Source organism: Geotrypetes seraphini, chromosome 10, assembly GCF_902459505.1.
Source record: "Geotrypetes seraphini chromosome 10, aGeoSer1.1, whole genome shotgun sequence".
NCBI lineage: Eukaryota > Metazoa > Chordata > Amphibia > Gymnophiona > Dermophiidae > Geotrypetes > Geotrypetes seraphini.
Window position 1 is genome coordinate 145,083,989 of NC_047093.1, and position 20,719 is coordinate 145,104,707.

Here is a 20,719-nt window from a genome sequence, read left to right on the forward strand (position 1 = left end):
ACCGCAGCCGGTGTTGAAGACAGAGTCGGTACAAACGAGGCAGGTTTGATGAGGCTCGGAGCAGAAGATGTGGAAGCCTGGAGAGCCTCGGATGAGGTTGATGGTGAAGCACCCTTTGATGACGAAAGCTCCATCGAAGACTTCATGCTGAAAAGCTGCTCCCACAAGATGCAACGATGCTTGAAAGCACGGGCAGTAAGTGTCGAGCAAGGCTGGCACGATTTCGGGAGGTGTTGAGGCCCAAGACACCGAAGACAGCGTCGATGAGGGTCCGTCAGGGAAATCGCACGCTGGCACTTGGAACACTTCTTAAAACCGGTTGTAGGCCGGGACATAGGCCGAAAAAGCTCCACCGCAAGATCGAAGCCGCGAGCTGCAGCCACGTGGCCTGCCCGGTCGAACAGACTGAATAAATTTTTTTTTTTTTTAAAACAAGAAAAGAACAATGAAAATCAGCGATTATGAGAAAAATAACCCAAAACCGCGGATTTAAAGAAGGCACAAGTGAAAGCACTTTCACGCAGAGTCGAGGACAGACTTCTCGGCTCCGTGGAAAAGTAAGAACTGAGGAGACGCGCCCTGCACTGGGCGGGAAGGCATTCGCGCATGCATGGTGCGGGCAACTCAAAACTTCGAGTTTCTTCAAGCAAGACTGCTTGTGAGGCGTCCGCATCGGGGCTCCGTTGGATCACGTCACCCATTTGTGAGAATACCTGCCTGCTTGTCCTGGGATAACAGCCCATTTGTAGCTCATAGTATTGCTCCTGAAATAAATGAACAATGTACCACCCCCATGTCTTATTATAATAAAGCAAGTTCTTTTCCATCAGTCTTGTTAATAGATCAGCATTTTCTTTATGCCTTTTATCTGAGCTTGCCAGTCCTACTTCAATGGTAGATTACTCCTCAAGCCATGATTTTGATTGTTGTGTGTAGCATTGTTTTTCTGACTAAAGTCTCTCTCTTCTACAGCCCCCGAAAACAATGGAGAAGAGCTCAGAGCAGGAAGGTTGCAGTTCCTCTGAGAATCATGACAATGGAAAGGAACCAGCAGCAGAGAAAGAACCCACTGTTGAGTCAGACGACACTGGCACATGTAGTTTCTACCTGGAAGGGCGCTGCCGCTTTGGGAATCGTTGTCGGAGCCTCCATCCTGGATCCAGCCAAGAGCAGGTGGCTGTGCTACTTCCGCCAAAGTCTACAAAAGGAGAGACACCACAAGCACATAAGAAGCCTCCCATGAAAACGGCAGAGGATGTTATCTCTCGCATTCAGTGGGATGAGCACTTGCCCAGTGAGTGCTTTGCAGTTGGCTATCTGGATCGGTTCCTAGGTACCCTTGAGAAACCCTTCTCTGCCTTTTCGTGGGAGGACTTGGCTGCTGTGGGACATGATGTGCTGGCAATACCTAAACACAGAATCCAATACTTCAAATTTAGGGACTTGATAGTGTGGGATAAAAGAACACGTACGGACAATGTATTTGGCTCTACAGGCAGTGGCCAAACCATCCTGGACATTGTGGATTCATATGAGACACTGGTACAGATGGAAGAACCCAGACACACAGTTGCAGATCCAATAGAGGAGAACGAAGGTGAAAATAACGCCGACAATGCCATTCGGGAGCACCCCTCACCACAGAGGCTGAGACCCACTCATTTTGTTGCCGTGCAAATCAGCAGTACCGAGGTGAAAGATGCTATCAAAGAGGTTCAACAGTACCTGGTGAAAGAAAGGCCTCAGCTCGAGGAATTCTGCTGCTCCGTGTCCACTCTCCACCTGACCTTGTGCCCATTACACCTTGATTCCCCAGAGGAGATTGAGAAATCGCTCACCATTCTACAAGAGTTCATGTCCACTACACAACGCCTTCTTCCTCCCACACTTATTCTTCACTTCCAGGGCCTGGAAGACTTTCACGCTCGTGTGCTCTACATTGCACCCTCGGAGACAACACAGCTGTTGAGCTTCGCGCATGCTCTAAATCGCAGCTTCTGTGAGAAAGGACTGACAGTAATCCAGTCACCTGACGCTCAGAAACTTCACCTGACTATTGCTAAGATTCCCAGACGCTACTCTCATAAGGACCCCAAGCTTCAATTGTGCCCTGATCTCTACAGGGAATTGCAAGGAAAGGAGTTTGGGTCACAAGCAGTTGACTCCCTCTGTTTCTGTTACGCTGGAAAAGAGAGACGAGCAGATGGCTTTTATACCACACTGATAGAGTTCCCACTTTATTGATACAGAAGCTTCTCGTCACCATTCTCTACTTAATGCAGATTCTAGTTATTATTCCTCACTCACTTCATGTTTCTGTAATTCAAAGTGTTGCAGTGGGATATTCTGACAAGTGGCATTTCATAGGGGTGGGAGTGAGAGGAGGATGTTTTAAGTTTCTTGATATTTTTTGAATATAATCCTAATCCTGTCAACAGCAGACAATAGGAAAAAAAATAAATAAATTTTGAAAAACTTTTAGTTATTTAACAATGATGAAAAACACACTATTGTACAACAAAATCAATCTTTTAATAGCAGATAGAGGGAAGGAAGACAGGGAATAAAAACATCTGTAAAAAAAATTTACTTTTTACAACTGTGCATTAAAGTAATACAAGGTGGAACAAAAACTGGGTGAAGGAAAAAAATAAATAAATAAAAGGGAAGAGGGAAAAATAAACAAAGGTAGAAAAAAACCCCAAGAGCTGAAGAGGAGACTGGAAAATGTTTAAATTGGGTACTGGCATAGCATGACCTATTTACCTGTAAAACCAAAAGAGAAACCAAGGAGAGAAAACTAAAGGAAAATGCAACCTAGCTGTACAAAAACAGAAAGAACACAAGAAAAAAAACAACAAAAAACAGGACAGGAACGAAGTTAACACTACAGGTCTTCTCACAAGGTGGCAGAGAATCTTGATGACTCTGGATCAGATCTCTCTCATCTCTTTCTCTTTCAATCAGTTGCAGGGCTTCAAGGGTGGTGAGTCGCTTAACAGTCTTTCAGGTCTGCACAAAGTCTCTCAGCAGGAAAATAGAAATGGTGTCTTCTTTCACCACTAATCTTTGCGGGGAGTTTGACTTCCCTTGCATCGGCCTCTGCTTTTGATTGATAACTTTTGCCCCTCCCTTAGCAGCGCCTGTTTCCACCGGACAGAACCTCATATGGGGAGGGGAGAGAAAGAGACAGGAAAGAAAACTAAGATGGTTAGTTTGTTTCATTGCACATCAACATAAAGAACAAAAACAACTTACAAAAATAGTTTTTTTAAAAAAATGTAGAAAATCATTTGTACAAAGATGCTCTGTATTCACATATTTACACCCTAACCTTATACACACACACAAAAAAGCTGTGTACTTCTGCCTAAACTTAGGAAAAAAAAAATAATACAAAAACTTCAGTTGCCCCCATCCCTTGAGATGTCTGAGCAGAGGCACCACTGCCTTGTTCAGACAGCAGCATGAGCAGCCAGGACTTCCAGCACTTCAGGAGAGACGAGGTGGCAGGCCTGGGTCACTGCCTCTGAGCCACAGCTTCCGCAGCACCGATTGGCTCGCTTCTTCTCCCGTTACCTGACCTCTCCTTCCCACCAGCCCACCCTTCACAGGCCCGCTAGCCAAGATTAACACTACACCTCAGAGCACCAGTCCTACAGGGCTAGCAAAATCTCCTCTCTTCGGTGAACAGGCAGGTGTATGCAAGCCTTTTAAAAATTCTTCAGAGAGAAAAGTGACGATTCTCCAACACCGAGTGTATAGCAGTAATGATTCCAAGCATCAGCTGTTAAAAAAATAAAAAGCGGAAAAGGAAAAAAAAAATAAGCCACTGGTGAGGCACCTGCCCAATTTCTCCATGTCGATTATTCGATGACCTCACACCCCTCCGTCTGGATCTTCATGCCTGCCCAGCTACCATCTCCCTCCCACCATCTTCAGCCTCTGGTCTTGGGAGGCAAGTGGAAGGGTGGTATTCCTCAGGCTCGCACACAGCAGGAGCTCTATGTGCGTTTCAGAGAACACCTTCTCTCATTTCTATTATTTGCTTAGAAGTTGGGCAAGACCGCTAAGCTCTGCTTGCAGTCGATCTTGCTGGCGTTGTCCGAGTATGTAAGGGACAGAGCAGCCAGGAAACTCTGGCACTCTTCCTCGCTCTCGAAGGCCAGCTCTGACTGAACGTAGGAAACGGGGAGCGCTGGACGGAAACTAAAGGAATGGGGAGAAGCAGCAGAAAGATATGTCAGAACTGGAAGAGGTAACATTTCATTACATTATCAGCAAAAGTAGCAAATCAGTCTTCCTCCCCCCCCCCCCCAACCCCTCAATAGAATCAGAAGGACTTAAAGGAAAGATGGACTGTACCTACACTATGTACAAGACCTCTTTCTAAAAACTGCAATGTTCTCTTCTGTAACCCACAAGCTAGCAGATGCCACAATTGGGAAACTTAGTAAACTGCTTACCTGTAACAGGGGTTCTCCAAAGAGAGAAGAAATGCAGGTACACTCTGAGTTGACTTCAGCCGACAAAGCCTCGGTGCAAGAGTTCCTCTTCAGCTCAGAATGTGCCTGCATTTTTTTTGTCTGCTCTACAGAGGACACCTTTACTTATTTTCCACCCCACCCACCCCCCCACACCTTAGTCCCAGGGGTCTGACAATGCAAAGTAGATTGGGCTTACCCATTCTTCACCAAAAACTGCAATGTTACATTCTTATTTTTGACATTCTTTGGGAAACTAACACCCCCATTGCATATCTTACATGCTGGTTAATGCCACATCCAAAGTTCTTTCACCAGCCATCCCTTTACTGTAACCCCCCTCCCCAATGTCTGCATCCACAGAAAATACAGCTTTGTCAAATGAATTGGGAAAGTCTTACAACAATCAGACATCATCCCTCTGCTGCTCCTGTTTATGCAGGGTGTAACCACCACAAAAACAGGAAAACAATCCCTATCACATGAAAGTCAAACCACCAAGAAGAGTAGGGACAAGATGCTTCCACTCCAGCTCTTAAGTTCTTGAAGAATATATCCACTTGAAACACTGATTTGTAAAAGTATTTATTCATATATGTAAACCACAGCCAGTATTTTGACACTAAAAAAGTGCCTTCCTCAGGAGTCGAGCACTGCACAAGCATTGTTCAAAATGTCTGAATCAAACAATAGACACTTTATTGGCCTATTTCTCTAGTCTCTCGCTGCTGTTTGATTCAGGCGTTTTTAAACCATTATTGTCCCTACTTCTCTTACGCAGGGTGTAACCCCCATCACAAGCATCCTCCTCATCCTCACAGCAAGAAACAGGCTTGACCAGGGTACAAGAAGACATCCAGGACACGAGCAAGTTCATTCCAAGGGAAGAATGGCCAAACATTGCGGCACACCAGAAAGAAAACCACTGGCAAGGGAAATCCCACTTTGCCTTCATTTTATTCAGAGCTTTTCAAAAGCTAATGAGGGGCAGGAAGTTCAGCGGTTGCACATCTACGATATTACTGAGTGAATATGAGCACTAACCTAAGGGTATAACTGACTCCCTTAGCACAAAACAGGGCCAGGAAGGTCCAGCACTCACACTGCTTTACACACAGTGAATGTGCATGGCACCCTTTCAGGGTGGGATGGGGGTAGGGGTAAAGCTTCCATTAGGAAGCAACAGGGAGCACCAAGCTCCACTCACTTTGCTATTATGCAAGACAGCTGTGAAAAGAAAACCAGTTAACTCAGCAAGCAGTACCACAAACACATACGTTTTGATCATGGCCTTGAGGGCAGACTTCCTCTCCCTCTCAGCAAATTTATCAATGAGGTATGCAGACATGCGAGGCGCCCCACGGTACAGCTGGAAGAAGCGGTGATAGTTAGCGAGTGCCCACGCATTACGTAGTGCCAGAGCATGGGCCACGCAGGGATCGGCCTTCAGCTCCTTGGTAAGGTAGGCCAGCTCAGTAGTGATATCTGTGTGAAAAACAGAAAGCCGTGTGCTGTGGTCAGATGTGCTGTCTAATTAAAGTCTTCCCAGAGAGACATGCCCAGCTCCTTCTCCTTACCTCCAGAGTTTTTAGTGAAAATATAATAGAGGATGCGATAGGCAGTGAACTCCCCAACATTGCCTGCGATATTCTCGGCGTACAAAGACTTCAGCTGTGCCTGACACTGGTTAAACTCCTCATGGTCGCCCTGACATAAGAGGGGCAAAAGTCATCACATAGGTACAGGGGGGGGGAAATCCCAACATAGCACCCTGACAGTTAAACCCAACTTTTCTACACAAAAAATAACCTCACTTACTTCATAATTAACAAGAAGCTTTAGAAGTATGTTTACCTTCTCCAGAGCTATCCTTGCATGTGTCTCATATACTTCGACTGTGAGTTCAGTGCGAATTCCTTGAACCTGCAAAACCCCCCCAAAAAACCAACAGTCTCATAAAAGCTTCAGGGCTATTGACTTCTACATATTCCTCACTTGCAGAAATACTGCAAAACCAGCTAGAACTTACTGTTAGATCTTGCCGGAGAGACTTCATCTGCTCACAGGCAAAGGCATAATCCTGGTGCTCCTTCCAGTGGCCTTTCACCATAGCAAGTGCTTTCTTCAATACCTGAAAGAACGCATATGGTTAATAGCAGCAGGGAGGGCTCCATCCAGCCCATGGATATGCCTAATTTGCTGACCACTCACCGGCACAGGCCTCACGGTAGATGGGTCGGGCGCACACGTCAGCCGCAAGTAGTGCTTAGTGATGTCTTGGCAGGTGCCTACGATTTTCAATTCGTTCCAGTCCAAGCTATCCGAGGCACCGGCCTGCAGATTGTTGATCTGCAGAATGAGAGGCTCCATGCGCAGTTTCCGAGAATGTCCGTGCTGAAAGCGTGCTGCTCGTTTCTGTTTCTTTAGCTCTCTCTCAGGATCCTCGTAATCCAGGGTTACATTCTTCCTCCGGTTGCGTTTTCCAGGACCTTGGTCATGCCTGCCACAAGAATGGGTATTACATCATAGCAAATGTACCAACAGAGACCATGGCAGGTTAGGGGAAAGAACTGGTAAGTCAGTAAAACTTATATTATTTGAAGCTATATCAACACTCACAAAAACATAAGAGCTGCCATACTGGGACATACCGAAGGTCCATCAAGCCCAGTATCCTGTTTCCAAAAAGTGGTCAACTCAGGTCCCAAATACTTAGCTAGATCCCAAGTACTAAAACAGATTTTATGCTGCTCATCCTAGGAATAAGCACTGGATTACCCCAAGCCATTTAGGAAATTACTCAAACCTTTTTTAAACTCTGCTAAGCTAATTGATTTCACTCCTTGAAAGAACTTTTGGATACATTGCTCATTTCAGGTGCTCTTTTACCTTGAGCCCCGTTGAATTCTCCCTCGACCCAAGTGTCCACCTCTGCCCCGTCCCTTCTGGAGGTTCCTGCGGCCCCCCGTTCTGGTCTCACCATCAGAAAAGGAGCTGCTCTCTGAATCTGAATGGGAATCACTGTAGGGTAAAACAGAATCATCACAGGCTTCCATAGACAGCTTCCCATCACCCAGCTATGCTCTCATTAATAAAGTAAAACCCTTCCATCTCCCACGAAAAAGCCCTCAACACTGCTGCACAATCAAAATCGGTAACGACTATTGCAATCCAAAATACCTATGTATCTTTACTCATCATTAGAGACTCAATAATAGATGCAATAAATCAGTGACACTAGAGATCATGGGTGTGGGGACGACTAGGGAGGCACTGGCAGGCTTCAATTCTGCAGAAAGTAAGTGGGTGAGTGCTGGCATTACACAGTCAAAAAGATGAGAGGGGCACTGGGAAGGCTGAACATTAAGGATGAGGCTGTTCAGAAAAAGGAAATAACAGACAATGTTACAATGAGGAGCTGGGATGTATTCTTAACAATGAAACTATTAAAAAAAATCTTAAAAGTAGTTGGCATTCTCCCCAGAACCCTTAAATGGGCATACAACTCAGCAGATTTTACCAACCACTAGGCTAACTTAAAATGTACATCACTGTGCAGTACTTTATGCCCCTGGGTGACATGAGATGACAAGAAATAGACTCACTGCCTTCACATACCTGCGTCGGTAGCGGCGGTGGGGTGACCGTGACGATGACCTGGAGCGGGACCGGGACCCAGTACTGGAGGAAGAACTGGATTCCTTCATGAAGACATTTCTGTTCCCAAACTTGGCGCCAAAGCTGTTACCATGGCCACGAAGAGGGCCAGTGCTGCCATTATCCCTCTGAGACTGCGTCACAATGATGTTGCCACGGTGTGATAAGCTAGCTCCGCGCTGGGATGGCAGTGAGGATCCTGCTTCCCACCTCTTCTTTTTGGGGCTCTCCTTCATACTGTCCTTGCCAACCCTGGCAAGAAAAAGGCACAAGTTTCACAACATAAAGGAGAAATTAGGTTCTTACCTGTTAATTTACTTTCTTTTAGCTTCTCCAGACCAGTAGAGGTTAATCTTTACAAATGGGTATATATCCAATCATGACCAGCAGGTGGAGACTGAAACAAAACTGTGGGACAGTATATAATATACTCCCTTCTCTATTTACCTCAGTCTGCCGAATAGCCAAGCAAAACCAAGAACTGGAAAACCGAAAGAAAACAATACTCCGAACAGGAGTAACTACTAACATACCCAAATGCTGTTGGAAAATGCAGAGGAGAAATACCCGAAGGAAAATGTCCCCACAGCTCGCCAGCTAAGCCAGCTGAGCCACAGCCGCTGTTCTTTAATTCTCCCCGGCCCTAGAAAAATACTAGAACCCGCAGCAAAAAACAAAAACTGCCCGCGAAACAGCCCCAACAACACAACAATAACAACAACAGACAGGGTGGGGACCTCTACTGGTCTGGAGAAGCTAAAAGAAAGTAAATTAGCAGGTAAGAACCTAATTTCTCCTTCTTTAGCACTCTCCAGACCAGTAGAGGTTAATCTTTACAAATGGGACGTACCAAAGCAGTCCCTCTCACGGGCGGGACCCCCGCAGGGCCGATACCAGAACACGCTCATCGAACACCGCGTCCCGATGCGCCTGAACATCTACCCGATAATGTCTAACAAAGGAATGCAAGGAGGACCAAACCGCAGCCTTACAAATATCCACTGGAGGCACGAGCGACGACTCAGCCCAAGAAGCTGCCTGACCCCGAGTGGAATGAGCCTTGAGAAACTCCGGAACAGGCTTCTGTCTCAGAAGCGGAAGCAATGGTCTCCTTGATCCAGCGTGCAATAGTAGCCTTAGAAGCGCCAGCCCCCCGGACGAGGACCCGCCAGAAGGACAGAGAGATGATCGGATTTCCGGACTTCCTGGGTCCGCTGCACATAAGAGCGAAGGACCCGACCGACATCCAACTTGCGCAGCTGCCGTTGGTCAGAAGAGCCCTCCCGACTACCCAAGACTGGGAGGACCACCGATTGATTGACATGAAAAGGAGAAACTACTTTCGGCAGAAAGGAAGGAACAGGCCGCAAGACAACCCGCTCCCTAGAAAACTCCAAGAAGGGAGCCCTACAAGAGAAAGCCTGTAGCTCAGAAACACGCCTAGCGGAAGTAATGGCCACCAAAAAGACCGCCTTCAGAGTAAGGTCCTTCAAAGAACAGCCATCCAACGGCTCGAAAGGCGGGCGCACCAAAACAGAGAGAACCAGATTGAGATCCCAAGAGGGAACAGAGAGCCGTAGGGGAGGCCTGAGCAACTTGGCCGCCTGCAAAAAGCGAATCACATCAGGAATGGCCGACAAACGCTGACCTGTCACCAACCCTCGAAAAGCCAACAGGGCCGCAAGTTGAACCCGGAGAGAAGACCAAGCCAGGCCTCTATCCAGGCCATCCTGCAAGAACTCTAGAATGGTAGGCAGGGAAGCGCGAAAAGAGACCACTCCCCGAGCCCGGCACCACCCCTCAAAGAGACGCCAAACCCGCATATAAGCCCGAGAGGTAGAAAGCCTCCGGGACCCCAAGAGCGTAGAGATCACCTTATCTGAATATCCCTTCTTACTAAGGCGACTCCTTTTCAAGAGCCAAGCCGTAAGACAGAAGAGAGACGGGTCGAACATGGGAATGGGACCCTGCGTCAGAAGATCGTCCAAGAGAGGCAGAGGAAGAGGATCCGCCACCAGATGCCTCACCAGATCCTCATACCACGGACGTCGAGGCCAATCCGGAGCCACCAGAACCACCAGACCCGGATGGTGAACAATGCGAAGAAGTACTCTGCCCACTAATGGCCAAGGAGGGAACACATACAACAGCCCCTCCATTGGCCACGGTTGGACCAGAGCATCCAGACCCTCGGCCAGACTGTCCCTGCGACGACTGAAGAAGTGGGGCGCTTTGGCGTTGCCACTCGTGGCCATCAGGTCCATCAGGGGCTGCCCCCAAGCCTGCACTATCAACTGAAACGCCACGGAGCCAAGACACCACTCTCCTGGATCCAAGAAGTGACGACTGAGGAAGTCCGCCTGAACATTTTCTACCCCGGCTATATGAGAGGCCGAGAGGTCCAGAAGATGGGACTCCGCCCAAAGCATGAGCCGAGCCGCCTCCTGCGCCACCTGAGTGCTCTTGGTGCCCCCCTGACGATTGACATAAGCCACCGCCGCGGCATTGTCCGACAGGACTCTGACTGACTTGCCCAACCAAAGGGAGCGGAAAGCTAACAGCGCCAGACGGACCGCTCTGGTCTCCAACACGTTGATCGACCAGGAGGCCTCCTCCGTGGACCAGGTGCCCTGAGCTGAGTGACCCAAACACTGAGCCCCCCAACCAAGGAGACTCGCATCCGTAAGGAGCACCGTCCACTGCAGGAGATCCAGACCCACCCCTAAACCAGGTGAGGGGTCCGGAGCCCCCAACGCAGACTGCAGCGCACCACGCCTCGCAGGGGGACAGGAACCTCCAAACCGTGCCTCTGGGGTGACCACCTCCGGAGCAGAGCATACTGAAGAGGACGCATGTGGGCCCGCGCCCACCTCACCACGTCCAGGGACGCCGCCATCGACCCCAAGACATGGAGGAAATCTCGCGCCCGAGGACACCGGGACGCCAAAAGCAGGCGAATCTGAGATTGCAATTTGCTTACCCGGGCCCCTGGAAGGAGGACCTTCCCCAAGGAGGTGTCGAACAGAACCCCAAGGTACTCCAGACGCTGAGCCGGGACCAACCGACTCTTGGAAAGGTTGACCACCCAGCCCAGCGACCGGAGAAACTCCACCACCCGAGCCGTAACCCGGGAGCTCTCCTGCAACGACTTTGCCCGAATCAACCAGTCGTCCAGGTAGGGGTGCACCAGAATGCTCTCCAAGCGCAAGGCCGCCGCGACGACCACCATCACCTTGGTGAACGTCCGGGGAGCCGTGGCCAGACCAAAGGGAAGCGTACAGAACTGATAGTGCCGACCCAAGATAGCAAAGCGAAGGAAGCGCTGATGAGAGGCCCGAATGGGAATATGCAAGTAGGCCTCCGTCAGATCGAGAGAAGTGAGAAACTCCCCCGGCTGAACCGCCAGAATGACCGACTGCAGAGTTTCCATGCGAAAAGAGGGAATCTTGAGAGCCCTGTTGACCCCCTTCAAATCCAGGATGGGTCAAAGGTCCACTCCTTCTTGGGCACCACAAAGTAAATGGAGTACCTGCCGGTGCCCCACTCCGGAGGGGGCACTGGAACAACTGCCTTGAGATCTAGCAAGCGCTGAAGGGTCTGGCGAAAAGCCTGTGTCTTCCAAGGAGTCTGACATGGAGAAGCTAGGAAAAGGTCCGGCAGAGAGCGGGCGAACTCCAGGGCATAACCGTCCCGCACCACCTCCAGGACCCACTGATTGGACGTGATCTCGGCCCATTTGGGGAAAAAGTCGCGCAGCCGGGCCCCCACCGGAACCAAAGGGGGCGCCGGCAAGGAGTCATTGTGCAGGACGGGAAGCGGGGGAACCGACGGAGGGATTCCCTGCCCCCCCCCCTGAAAGGGCTGCATGCGCTGGAAGAACTGACCCCAGGAAAACCCTGGAGCCAGGAAAGAAGCAGCCCCACGCCCAGGGCGATACTTGCGAAACTCCCGAAAACGCCCCCCGGCAGTGCCACCCCAAGACGCAGGGTGGGCACGGTCCTCAGGCAGACGGGGCACCTTTGAGTCCGTCAGAGTCTGAAGCAACTTATCTAATTCCTCCTCAACAAAAAAGACCCCCGGAAGGGAAATTTAGTAAGCTTAGCTTTGGACGCAGCAGCCACAAAATACGCCACACAGCCACGCCAAAGGCCATAGACTCAGCCGAGATCCGCACCAAGTCATAAAGAGCATCTGAGAGGAACAAGGCAGCCATCTCAATCTTCGCCACCTCCTGATCCACCAAAGACCAGTCATCAGACTCCCGATCCAGGACACACTCAGCCCACCGAAACACGGCGCGAGCCATCAGTCCCCCACAAATAGCCACCTGGACCCCAAAGGCAGAGACCTGAAAATTTTGCTTAAGAATGTTCTCCAACTTGCGCTCCTCAGAGTCCCGCAAGGCAGAACCACCCTCAACAGGCACGGTATGCCGCTTAGAAATCGCCGAGACCACCGCGTCTACGACTGGCAACGTTAAAGTAGCCCGAGCCCCCTCTGGGATGGGATACAAACGAGCCATGACGCACACCAAACGAAACGGCGCCTCCGGCGTTTTCCACTGCTCCAGTACAATATCCCGAAGTATGGGAAAAGAGCGGGAAACGGTATGGATCCCCCGAAGCAGAGGGCCCCCCACACGAGGAGTCTCCGGCGGCGCATCCTCAAAATGCAATACCGAAGAAACCTGTGGAATCAGGTCCGGTAGCTCATCTCTCTGAAAAAGGCGCACCACGGACGCCTCTTCGCCGGAAGACGGGAAACCCGACAACCCGCCGCCAGCGGCCGTCCCCTTGAGAGGGTCCTGGAAATCCTCAAAAGGGTCCAGGTCCTCATCCAGACTGACACGCTCCTCAGACCATAAATCCTCATCCCAAGACACCCGCGGATGCTTGGACGAGGGAGGAGGAGGAGGGGACGCTACAACAGACGAGAGAGGCAAAGCCGCAGGGAGCGCGGAGGAAACCCCACTCCCCGAAACCCCCTGGGCGCATCCGGGACCCCCAGCCGCCTGAAAATAGGCTCTGCACAAAGAAATCGGGAAAAAACCTCCCCGGGGGTCCCAAGGGACTCCCTGCCACAGCAGGGGACCAGCAGAAACCTGCCCCTGTTTTTCCAATACAGGGGGAAGGTCACCTGAGGTGGAAGACAAAATGGAGGGGCCAGACTGTGAAAATGGCGACTTTCCCGCCAAAAATGCTCCCTCCATAGCCTGTAGCGGCTGAGAAGCCTGAACAGTCCCAGCCGCTAAAACAGGCAAGTCGGCATCAGCTGTCAAAAAATCAGCTGAGAGGGAATCCTTCGGGGAATCCCTCCGTGGGCGGTTGGGGAAGACCGGGCTTCCCCACTGCTCCCAGCCGACTCGCGATGCACCATCGGCGGGGAGCTCTGGGCACCTGCAGCCGCTGCCGACGGAGCTCCACCACATCACCGGGCCAAACTACTGAGTTCAGTCCGGCCGCGAGTGCCTCGCGGCTCGACCTAATTGTGTCCCACTCCCCCAGAGAAGGGCACAATTGCTCCATACGCGACCTAGCTAGAAACAAAGTGCCGGTTAGATGAAAAAATACAGTAAAAAACATTAAACTGACAGGGAAGCAACCCTGCAGACCGGCACTACCTCAGGATTTTTATTTTATTTTTTTTACAGAACAGACTCCACAGGCTCTCGAAGCAATATGCCTTGCTTGATTTAGGGGGCAAGGCTTACTGCTGAGGCTCCTCTAGAAAAATGTGGGGAGGTGGAGGAAGTGGGGGAGGGACCCCACTCGAGACCTGCCGGGTTTGACACCCCCGAGGTCGGACGGACCCCCAAACAGGGCCCGCCCAAGCTCTGTCCGGCCAAAAACAGGGACTAGAAACCCCCTAAACAAATTCTAACAGCCTTACCAAGGGAGATGGGTACAGATCACTCAACACCTGCTGGAGACTGAAAGAAGACTGAGGTAAATAGAGAAGGGAGTATATTATATACTGTCCCACAGTTTTGTTTTCAGTCTCCACCTGCTGGTCATGATTGGATATATACCCATTTGTAAAGATTAACCTCTACTGGTCTGGAGAGAGCTAAAAAAAATAGAAACTGCTACTCCACTATAAATAATTCCTTTAGCGCGCATGTGCACATCAAAGTTGGTGGGTACGTGATCCGTGGCGCCGTGCCCACACAGTGCCTGCCTCAGCTGATTTCCTGATCTCCGATGCCGGCTGACTTCTGACTATGCTGTGCTTGCTGGATTCCCAACCCTGTTCCTCCAATACCGGAAACGGGGAGAGGGAGGAAAAGCTAAGCCGGCAAGTACAAGTGTTAAGAGCCCCTGGAGCATAACCGTAGTCGCTTCCTTGCTAGGGTGGCATTGAAGGAAGATAGTGGAGGGAGGGAGCAGGAAGACCAGGGAAGGGGGGGAGGAAGAGAAATGCTGCTGTTGCACAGGTGGGAGGTCATAGAAAGGGAGAAGGGCTACTGCTGGACAGGGGGAGCAGGAAAGGGTTCCTACTGGACAGGGGGGGGGAGAAACAGAAAGAAAGAAATACAAACAGACAGGGGGCCAGGGAGAGAGACAGAAATAAAGACAGACATAAAGAAAGAAAGGGGGCAGGGAGAGAGACAGACAGACATACAGAAAGAAAGAAATGCCTAAATCTACACATCTATTCTAGCACCTGTTAATGTAACGGGCTAAAAAACTAGTCTAAAAATAATCCCCAGTCTTACAAGCTAAACTTCCTTTCCCTCCCAACGTTAATTAATAACGGACAGCACCAGTTGCCCTCTTGGAAGGCAAAAAGTGTATGCACCCTACATACTGCTGGCATCAAAGGCTGAATAATCTGGAGGAGAAGACTGCGCTTAACCACAAGGTACTGTCTCCAGATTAACCATGCAGATCTTGGTGAATCTGAGCCACATGCTGTCCAAATACTCATAAGACTATGCAAGATGAAGTAATCTAGATACTGCACCTAGAGCTACATGATACTAAAAACGACAGGCACCAAGGACAACACTAAAGAAGATGGGTGATGATCTGGGCTGGAGACACAGGGACAGGATTGGTTTAGTAGTAAGTGGATTGGGGTAGTGTGCCTAGGAAGTCACAGTGATCTAAGTGTGCTTGGGCAGTCATTGCATGAGGATCGCCCCATATTCTTCGCACACTGGCGTACCCAGGGAGTGGCTCTCGGCTCCAGTCGATAGTATAAGCTGTGCCATCCTGTAAGCGGGCCTGTAGCACCTCTTTCAAGAGTTTCTCTGTTCTGTCCTTGTCCTCCTCTGATTCACAGGCTGTGAAGCAGCGCTGCACATATTCTTTCATCGCCTGAGGCCAGTCTTCTGGCTTCCCCGATGACGAACTGTCAAGTAGAGCACCAAAATCATTCAATTCGTTGCAATTATTAACATTCACTACATCCCAACAAGTTCCTGTTTCCAGCTCTCAGATAAAAGCCAGCCTCCTCCTCCCCCCAAAAAATACTCTTCTCTATTCAAGGCTCCTCTCGTTATCTTCCACTTGACTTTGAACATCTGCACAAATTGAGTTTGGTGTGGTACCCTCTCTCTCACTGAAACAAGTTTACCCACTGTAGTTATTAGACTGCATTTGCACACAGAACCCCAGTTTTGAGACCGCATGTGCCACCCTGCAGAAGCATTCTGGTTTCTGACCTGTGATCTTGGTGCCTCTCGGGATTCTGCTGCTGTCCCATACTGGAACTGTGGTGCTCTGAGAACCTGAATGCCTGGTTGGCTGTCACAAAGGGGCGCTTCTGAATATTAAATTTCAAGCCCCCTGCTCCAGGAGCCTCTGTTAACACAAAAGGGATTAATAAGTTGCTCTGATTCACATGCAACCATGACTGAAATTTAAGCCACAAAATGTAATCACAAAAAAAAAAAAATAATTCTTTCGATAGCTGCCTGAGAAATTATAGTAATTCTGCTGGTCCCTAGGTAAAGCCTGCCTTGCCCAAGCTGATTTTGGATGCTCACGTTTCATGCGGTTCCATGGCTGCGGTCCTTTCTTCTGCTTTGCTGGCTCATTGTACGAATGATGATTATAGCTAGATGAGTCACTCAGTGCATGCTGTTGCAAGTGGTGTGAGCCTAGCAATCCTCCCTGCTGATCTGAAGGGGCCATAGAGTGGCTGCCATGCTGCTGAGTGGCTTGGGACTGACTGGAAGCAGACAACTGTGCCTGCGAGGTGGCATAAGAGAGGCCTTCATCCATCACAGGGACTTGAGGCTGCACAAAAGCATAAAACCCCCCCTAAGCCCAGTTAGAAAGCTTTGCTTTTCCAAATGCCAGCTGTAGTGTACCCTGCACCTCACACATCTCATACAAATACTGATGCTTCAGGAAAGCACCACATCAACAATCTCAGATCCAAGCCCAGCCCTTTCTTTTTACCTGGTTTAAGTTTCCCTGGTGCTGACCAGGGGCTGTAGGCTGCTGGGGTGTTGCCGCTGGGTATGAACCTGCCATGGCATATTGACTAGCCTGGGCATACCCACCATACATATTCTGCAAAATAAGGACGTGTGTGTGTCAGAATTTATTAACTCAACCATGCTCCTTCAAGCTGACACTTAAGAGCAAGGCATTCCCAACTCCACTAGCCTACTACCTTAGGCACAAGAACCGCCTGCTGCAATACCTCATAGCTCTGACAAAAGTGAACTCTAGTTCTTAGACAACACTGAGCATATCTACTGTCTGTTAAACCATCCTACAAAATTGATATTTCGTTATAAACTTGGACTACACATCTAAAGATCACATCATAGTGCTGAAACTGAATACACATCAAAATATTTTCTCCATAACTAAATAAGAATGTTGCCCAATAAGTGAATTTCAGCTTCTCCATGTTAGCTCAAAACAAATTATGGTCACTAGCAGGGATGTGTATTCATTTGTACACCTCCAAGAATTTACTGTGCACCTACAAACATACGATTATTTCATCTACCACAATTTGACATCATTGGAGTTTACAAATCATAGTTACCCAGTCCAAACATTACATTAAAAGTGAAATTTGTAAACCACATTAACACCAGTTCAAAGCAGTTAACAAAATTAAGACTGAACATCAGCATTCCATCAAATCCATATCTAACTACTCACAACACACATTTCCTTAATAAATACCTGACCAGCAGGGAGAGGGTGAATAGAACAGGTATTCCAACCATGGTAACCCATGAATCAGCAAAGTGATGTATGTTAAACTTTAATATTGGCTAATCAACATTGCACAACACCTAGCCACTAGCAGACTTTAAAAAGCTGAATCACCTCATCAACCTGGTAAACCCAGTTATGGAGCAGGACATGAAATGTTTCAATATACATTTCTTCAAAGCAGCTGAATCTCAATGTATCTATTTACAGAAGTTGCTAGTTTATAAAAGAAAAAGAAAATCCCATATACAGTAGATTAAATTATCAACTGTTACATCAAAACAAATGCAATCCCTTTTTGAAACATACGAAATAAGGACAAGAAATCCATCCACTGCTCACCATAGGATAGTAATAGTTGTAAGGATAAGAGTAACTGTACTGCTGCTGATACCACTGGTAATATTGCTGCTGTAGGGCTGCAGGATCTCCCTGAGTAGAATACTAAAAGAAGAATATGTTACTACAGGTATTCTGGTAAAGAATCTCATTTCACAGATTATTCACATGAGCAATTTGTGTGTGAAGATGCAACATTCATCTATAGCTACTTGTTAGAAATGATTTTAGTTTTCAATTCACATGGGATAGTTTGAAATAGTGCTGTCAATGCTATTAAAGCTCTCATGATATATTTGATTGAAGTTCTAGGTTTTTCCTCTGAAAATATTCCCTACCTTCCTGGGAAAAAAAGAAATGGGAGCCACTTCAGAGAACATACAAAAAGAATTCAGAATTCAGAATAACCACCTTTGAATATCACAGATATACTAGAATCAACTATTACAGAAGATTCCGAAAGAGTGACTATTGGTGTCCTTTGTTTTTGAACAGGATGTTAATAGTATTATTAGGTTGTTTTTCTGTAATTCTCAGAAATTGTTCTACGGTAAAAAAAAATCTGGATATTTCCAGATGTGACTAAATAAACTCAGGATCGTAGGAAATTATTTCTTGCAATAAGACCAGATGTGATTTCTTTGGGCGCCTTGTTCTTGTTGTCCTATCCTTGCAAGTGTTTGATAAAATATTTAGGATTAAAATGTGTTTTCTTTTTCCCAGAACAGTTAAGAGCATTTATAGAGATGAACAGGCTGGCAATTGGAAATGTTTAGTATTCGGGAACAGCAATATATGTTGGCGGGATTTGTCTGTTAAGCATTTCTATATTAGAATTATCTTTACAAGTTGATTATCTCCTTATTAAGATTACCTAGGTCCTCCCCTTCAACTTCATTAATGGGGTCTAAGGAAGATTTATTTTCTTACCATTTTCTATTTTGCCTTTTCTTTTGTTTACTTATGTATTTCCTTAACAAAAGAGTTGATCTTGTATGTCATTTCAAAATGTTATAAAAAAAATTAAGCTCTCATGATACCTGGGCATTTGCTGATCCATCATTCGCTCCCTTATTGTTGCTGGCAGCAGTATTTGCTTTGCTGATACTAGCCAGTGCCTGGCGAGCCTTTTCCCATTCAGGATTCTCATGCATCGGAGCCTCCATTCTGCTGTTCGCCGAGTTACTGCTTTCTACATTAGAGGGTAGCACCCTATTAGAGAAAAAGAAACAAGCAAAACTAGTCTTCCTTCCAGAGTCTCTCTCCCCTCCACTATACCTTTAACACACTGGGAAAGCTAGAAACAAGAAACCAAGGGTGGAGCCTATTATCATGGGGAAAAGCCACTTTACAAAACAAAAATGACCTTAAATAAGCCAGTAGCCTCCACAGGGAAATGGCTATTCTGCCAATAAAGAAGTGAATCTAAAACCCAATGCTACAAAAGATAAGGAGGCTTCAAAGGAGCCCTGGGGGCAGGCAATACAGATGTTAAGTGGCAGTCTTTCATTTGAAAGGAAGCTCTGGAATGAGAGGAAATAGGATGACCTTAATAGGCTCAGGAGTAATCTGAGGAAATACTTCTTTCCAGAAAGGTTGGCGAGACAGGGACTGTGTCTGATTTCAAGAAAGCCTGGGACAGGCAAGTGGGATCTTAGGAAGAGATGATGGTTACTGAATTGGATGGGCCATTTGGCCTTTATCTGCCTTCGTTTCCTGGGCTCAATCTCAAGCAGTACCTGAATTAACAGAGAGTTGGTGAAGTTCCCGGCCCTATCGCGAAAGCGACGTGGTTAACGAAGCCGCTGTCGATTGCCCACCGGTCGGGCCAGAGCCGGAGCAGCTTCCGGGAGAACAGCCGTCCCATTCTGACGCCTCAGCCACGTCATACCTCCTACAGGCGCGAACCCGCCCCCATTGTGACGCAACCACGCAGGCCTCGCGCTCGCCCATCTCGCCGCGCCCCGTCCCTCTACGCCTCCGCCCTCCATTCTTTCCACATCAACGTCACAGCCCCCCCCCACATCGCGCGCGCTCACGAAATTCACTCCGCCCCCCGCCCCCTCCTCTAACCGCCCTCGCGTTTCATGCACGACAAAGCGGCCACGTCGACCAGTTACCCCCACCCCCTCACCGTGCGCGCGCGGATACTTTTACAGAACTGGCAGCGGCGCGCGCCGAGGTTTTATGGGGGCTTTTTCCCCCTGATAGAGAAGCCCCAATCGCAAAAGAAAGAGAGCGGACCTTCCAGGAGAAGATTCGCCCCTTCTCCGACCTGCGCGACGCTGCGGCCGGGACGCGCTTTCTACCTTCCTCCGTCCTTCCTTCGCCTCCTCTTCTTTCGCTTCCACTGAGCGCTGACGCCACCCTCCTCCGGCTGAGGCTGCGCAGCCGCTACAAACGGCTTCCGGTCGCGAGCCCGCTCCATCCTGGCGCTCTCAGCCAATCGGAACAGTGGAGAGATTAAAGTGCCCACCTTATGTTATGACGTCGAGATCCCGCCCCACTATGTTCGTTTTAGCTAATCCCCTTCGCGCTCTCTTAGCGCTCACTTTCCGGGGGAAGGAAACCGCCCCACCCTGAACCAATCAAAGGAGCGGATAGAAGCGTGTGGGAACGCCTTATGTGACTTAACTATGAATTTAGATAGACGTCCGATCGGTCCAATAGGAGGACGGAACGAGGGGCTGATTGACAGGATTTATGGTTTAATCCGGAAATGGCGTCCGGTTTGTAACTGCAAACTGGATTTAATGCAGATTATTAGTGCAAGTTATATAGTAACATAGTAGATGACGGCAGATAAAGACCCGAATGGTCCATCCAGTCTGCCCAACCTGATTCAATTTACATTTTTTTTTTCTTTTTAGCTATTTCTGGGCGAGAATCCAAAGCATTACCCGGTACTGTGCTTGGGTTCCAACTGCCGAAATCACTGTTAAGACTTACTCCAGCCCATCTACACCCTCCCAGCCATTGAAGCCCTCCCCTGCCCATCCTCCTCCAAACGGCCATACACAGACACAGACCGTACAAGTCTGCCCAGTAACTGGC

At 48.5% G+C, this 20,719-nt stretch overlaps 2 protein-coding genes across 5 annotated transcripts in view; one reads left to right on the plus strand and one right to left on the minus strand.

Moving 5' to 3' along the window:
* Positions 1 to 3,265, plus strand: part of LENG9 (leukocyte receptor cluster member 9) — a 28,055-nt gene extending 24,790 nt beyond the window's left edge. Inside the window, exon 2 of the mRNA XM_033960699.1 lies at positions 973 to 3,265. Coding sequence (XP_033816590.1) covers positions 985 to 2,244 — 1,260 coding nt within the window. The 5' untranslated portion in view covers positions 973 to 984 and the 3' untranslated portion in view covers positions 2,245 to 3,265. The remainder of the gene's footprint in view (positions 1 to 972) is intronic.
* On the minus strand, positions 2,511 to 20,103 carry LENG8 (leukocyte receptor cluster member 8). Of its 4 annotated transcripts, none has more exons than XM_033960696.1 (15): positions 19,975 to 20,103; positions 18,706 to 18,877; positions 17,669 to 17,770; positions 16,550 to 16,663; positions 16,132 to 16,384; positions 15,808 to 15,946; positions 15,309 to 15,494; positions 8,103 to 8,393; positions 7,374 to 7,505; positions 6,696 to 6,984; positions 6,514 to 6,615; positions 6,339 to 6,407; positions 6,062 to 6,191; positions 5,762 to 5,969; positions 2,511 to 4,209 (listed from the first exon to the last, which is right to left on the minus strand). In XM_033960696.1, exons 1-15 carry the CDS (start codon positions 20,091 to 20,093, stop codon positions 4,050 to 4,052), a joined length of 2,466 nt encoding a protein of 821 aa, XP_033816587.1. In that variant the 5' UTR covers positions 20,094 to 20,103; the 3' UTR covers positions 2,511 to 4,049. The 4 variants fall into 4 exon arrangements, with proteins under 4 accessions (XP_033816587.1, XP_033816586.1, XP_033816588.1 ...); XM_033960695.1 differs by having other exon boundaries at positions 16,132 to 16,408; XM_033960697.1 differs by having other exon boundaries at positions 16,132 to 16,408; positions 19,910 to 20,048.
* Between the last annotated feature and the right edge of the window lie 616 nt (positions 20,104 to 20,719).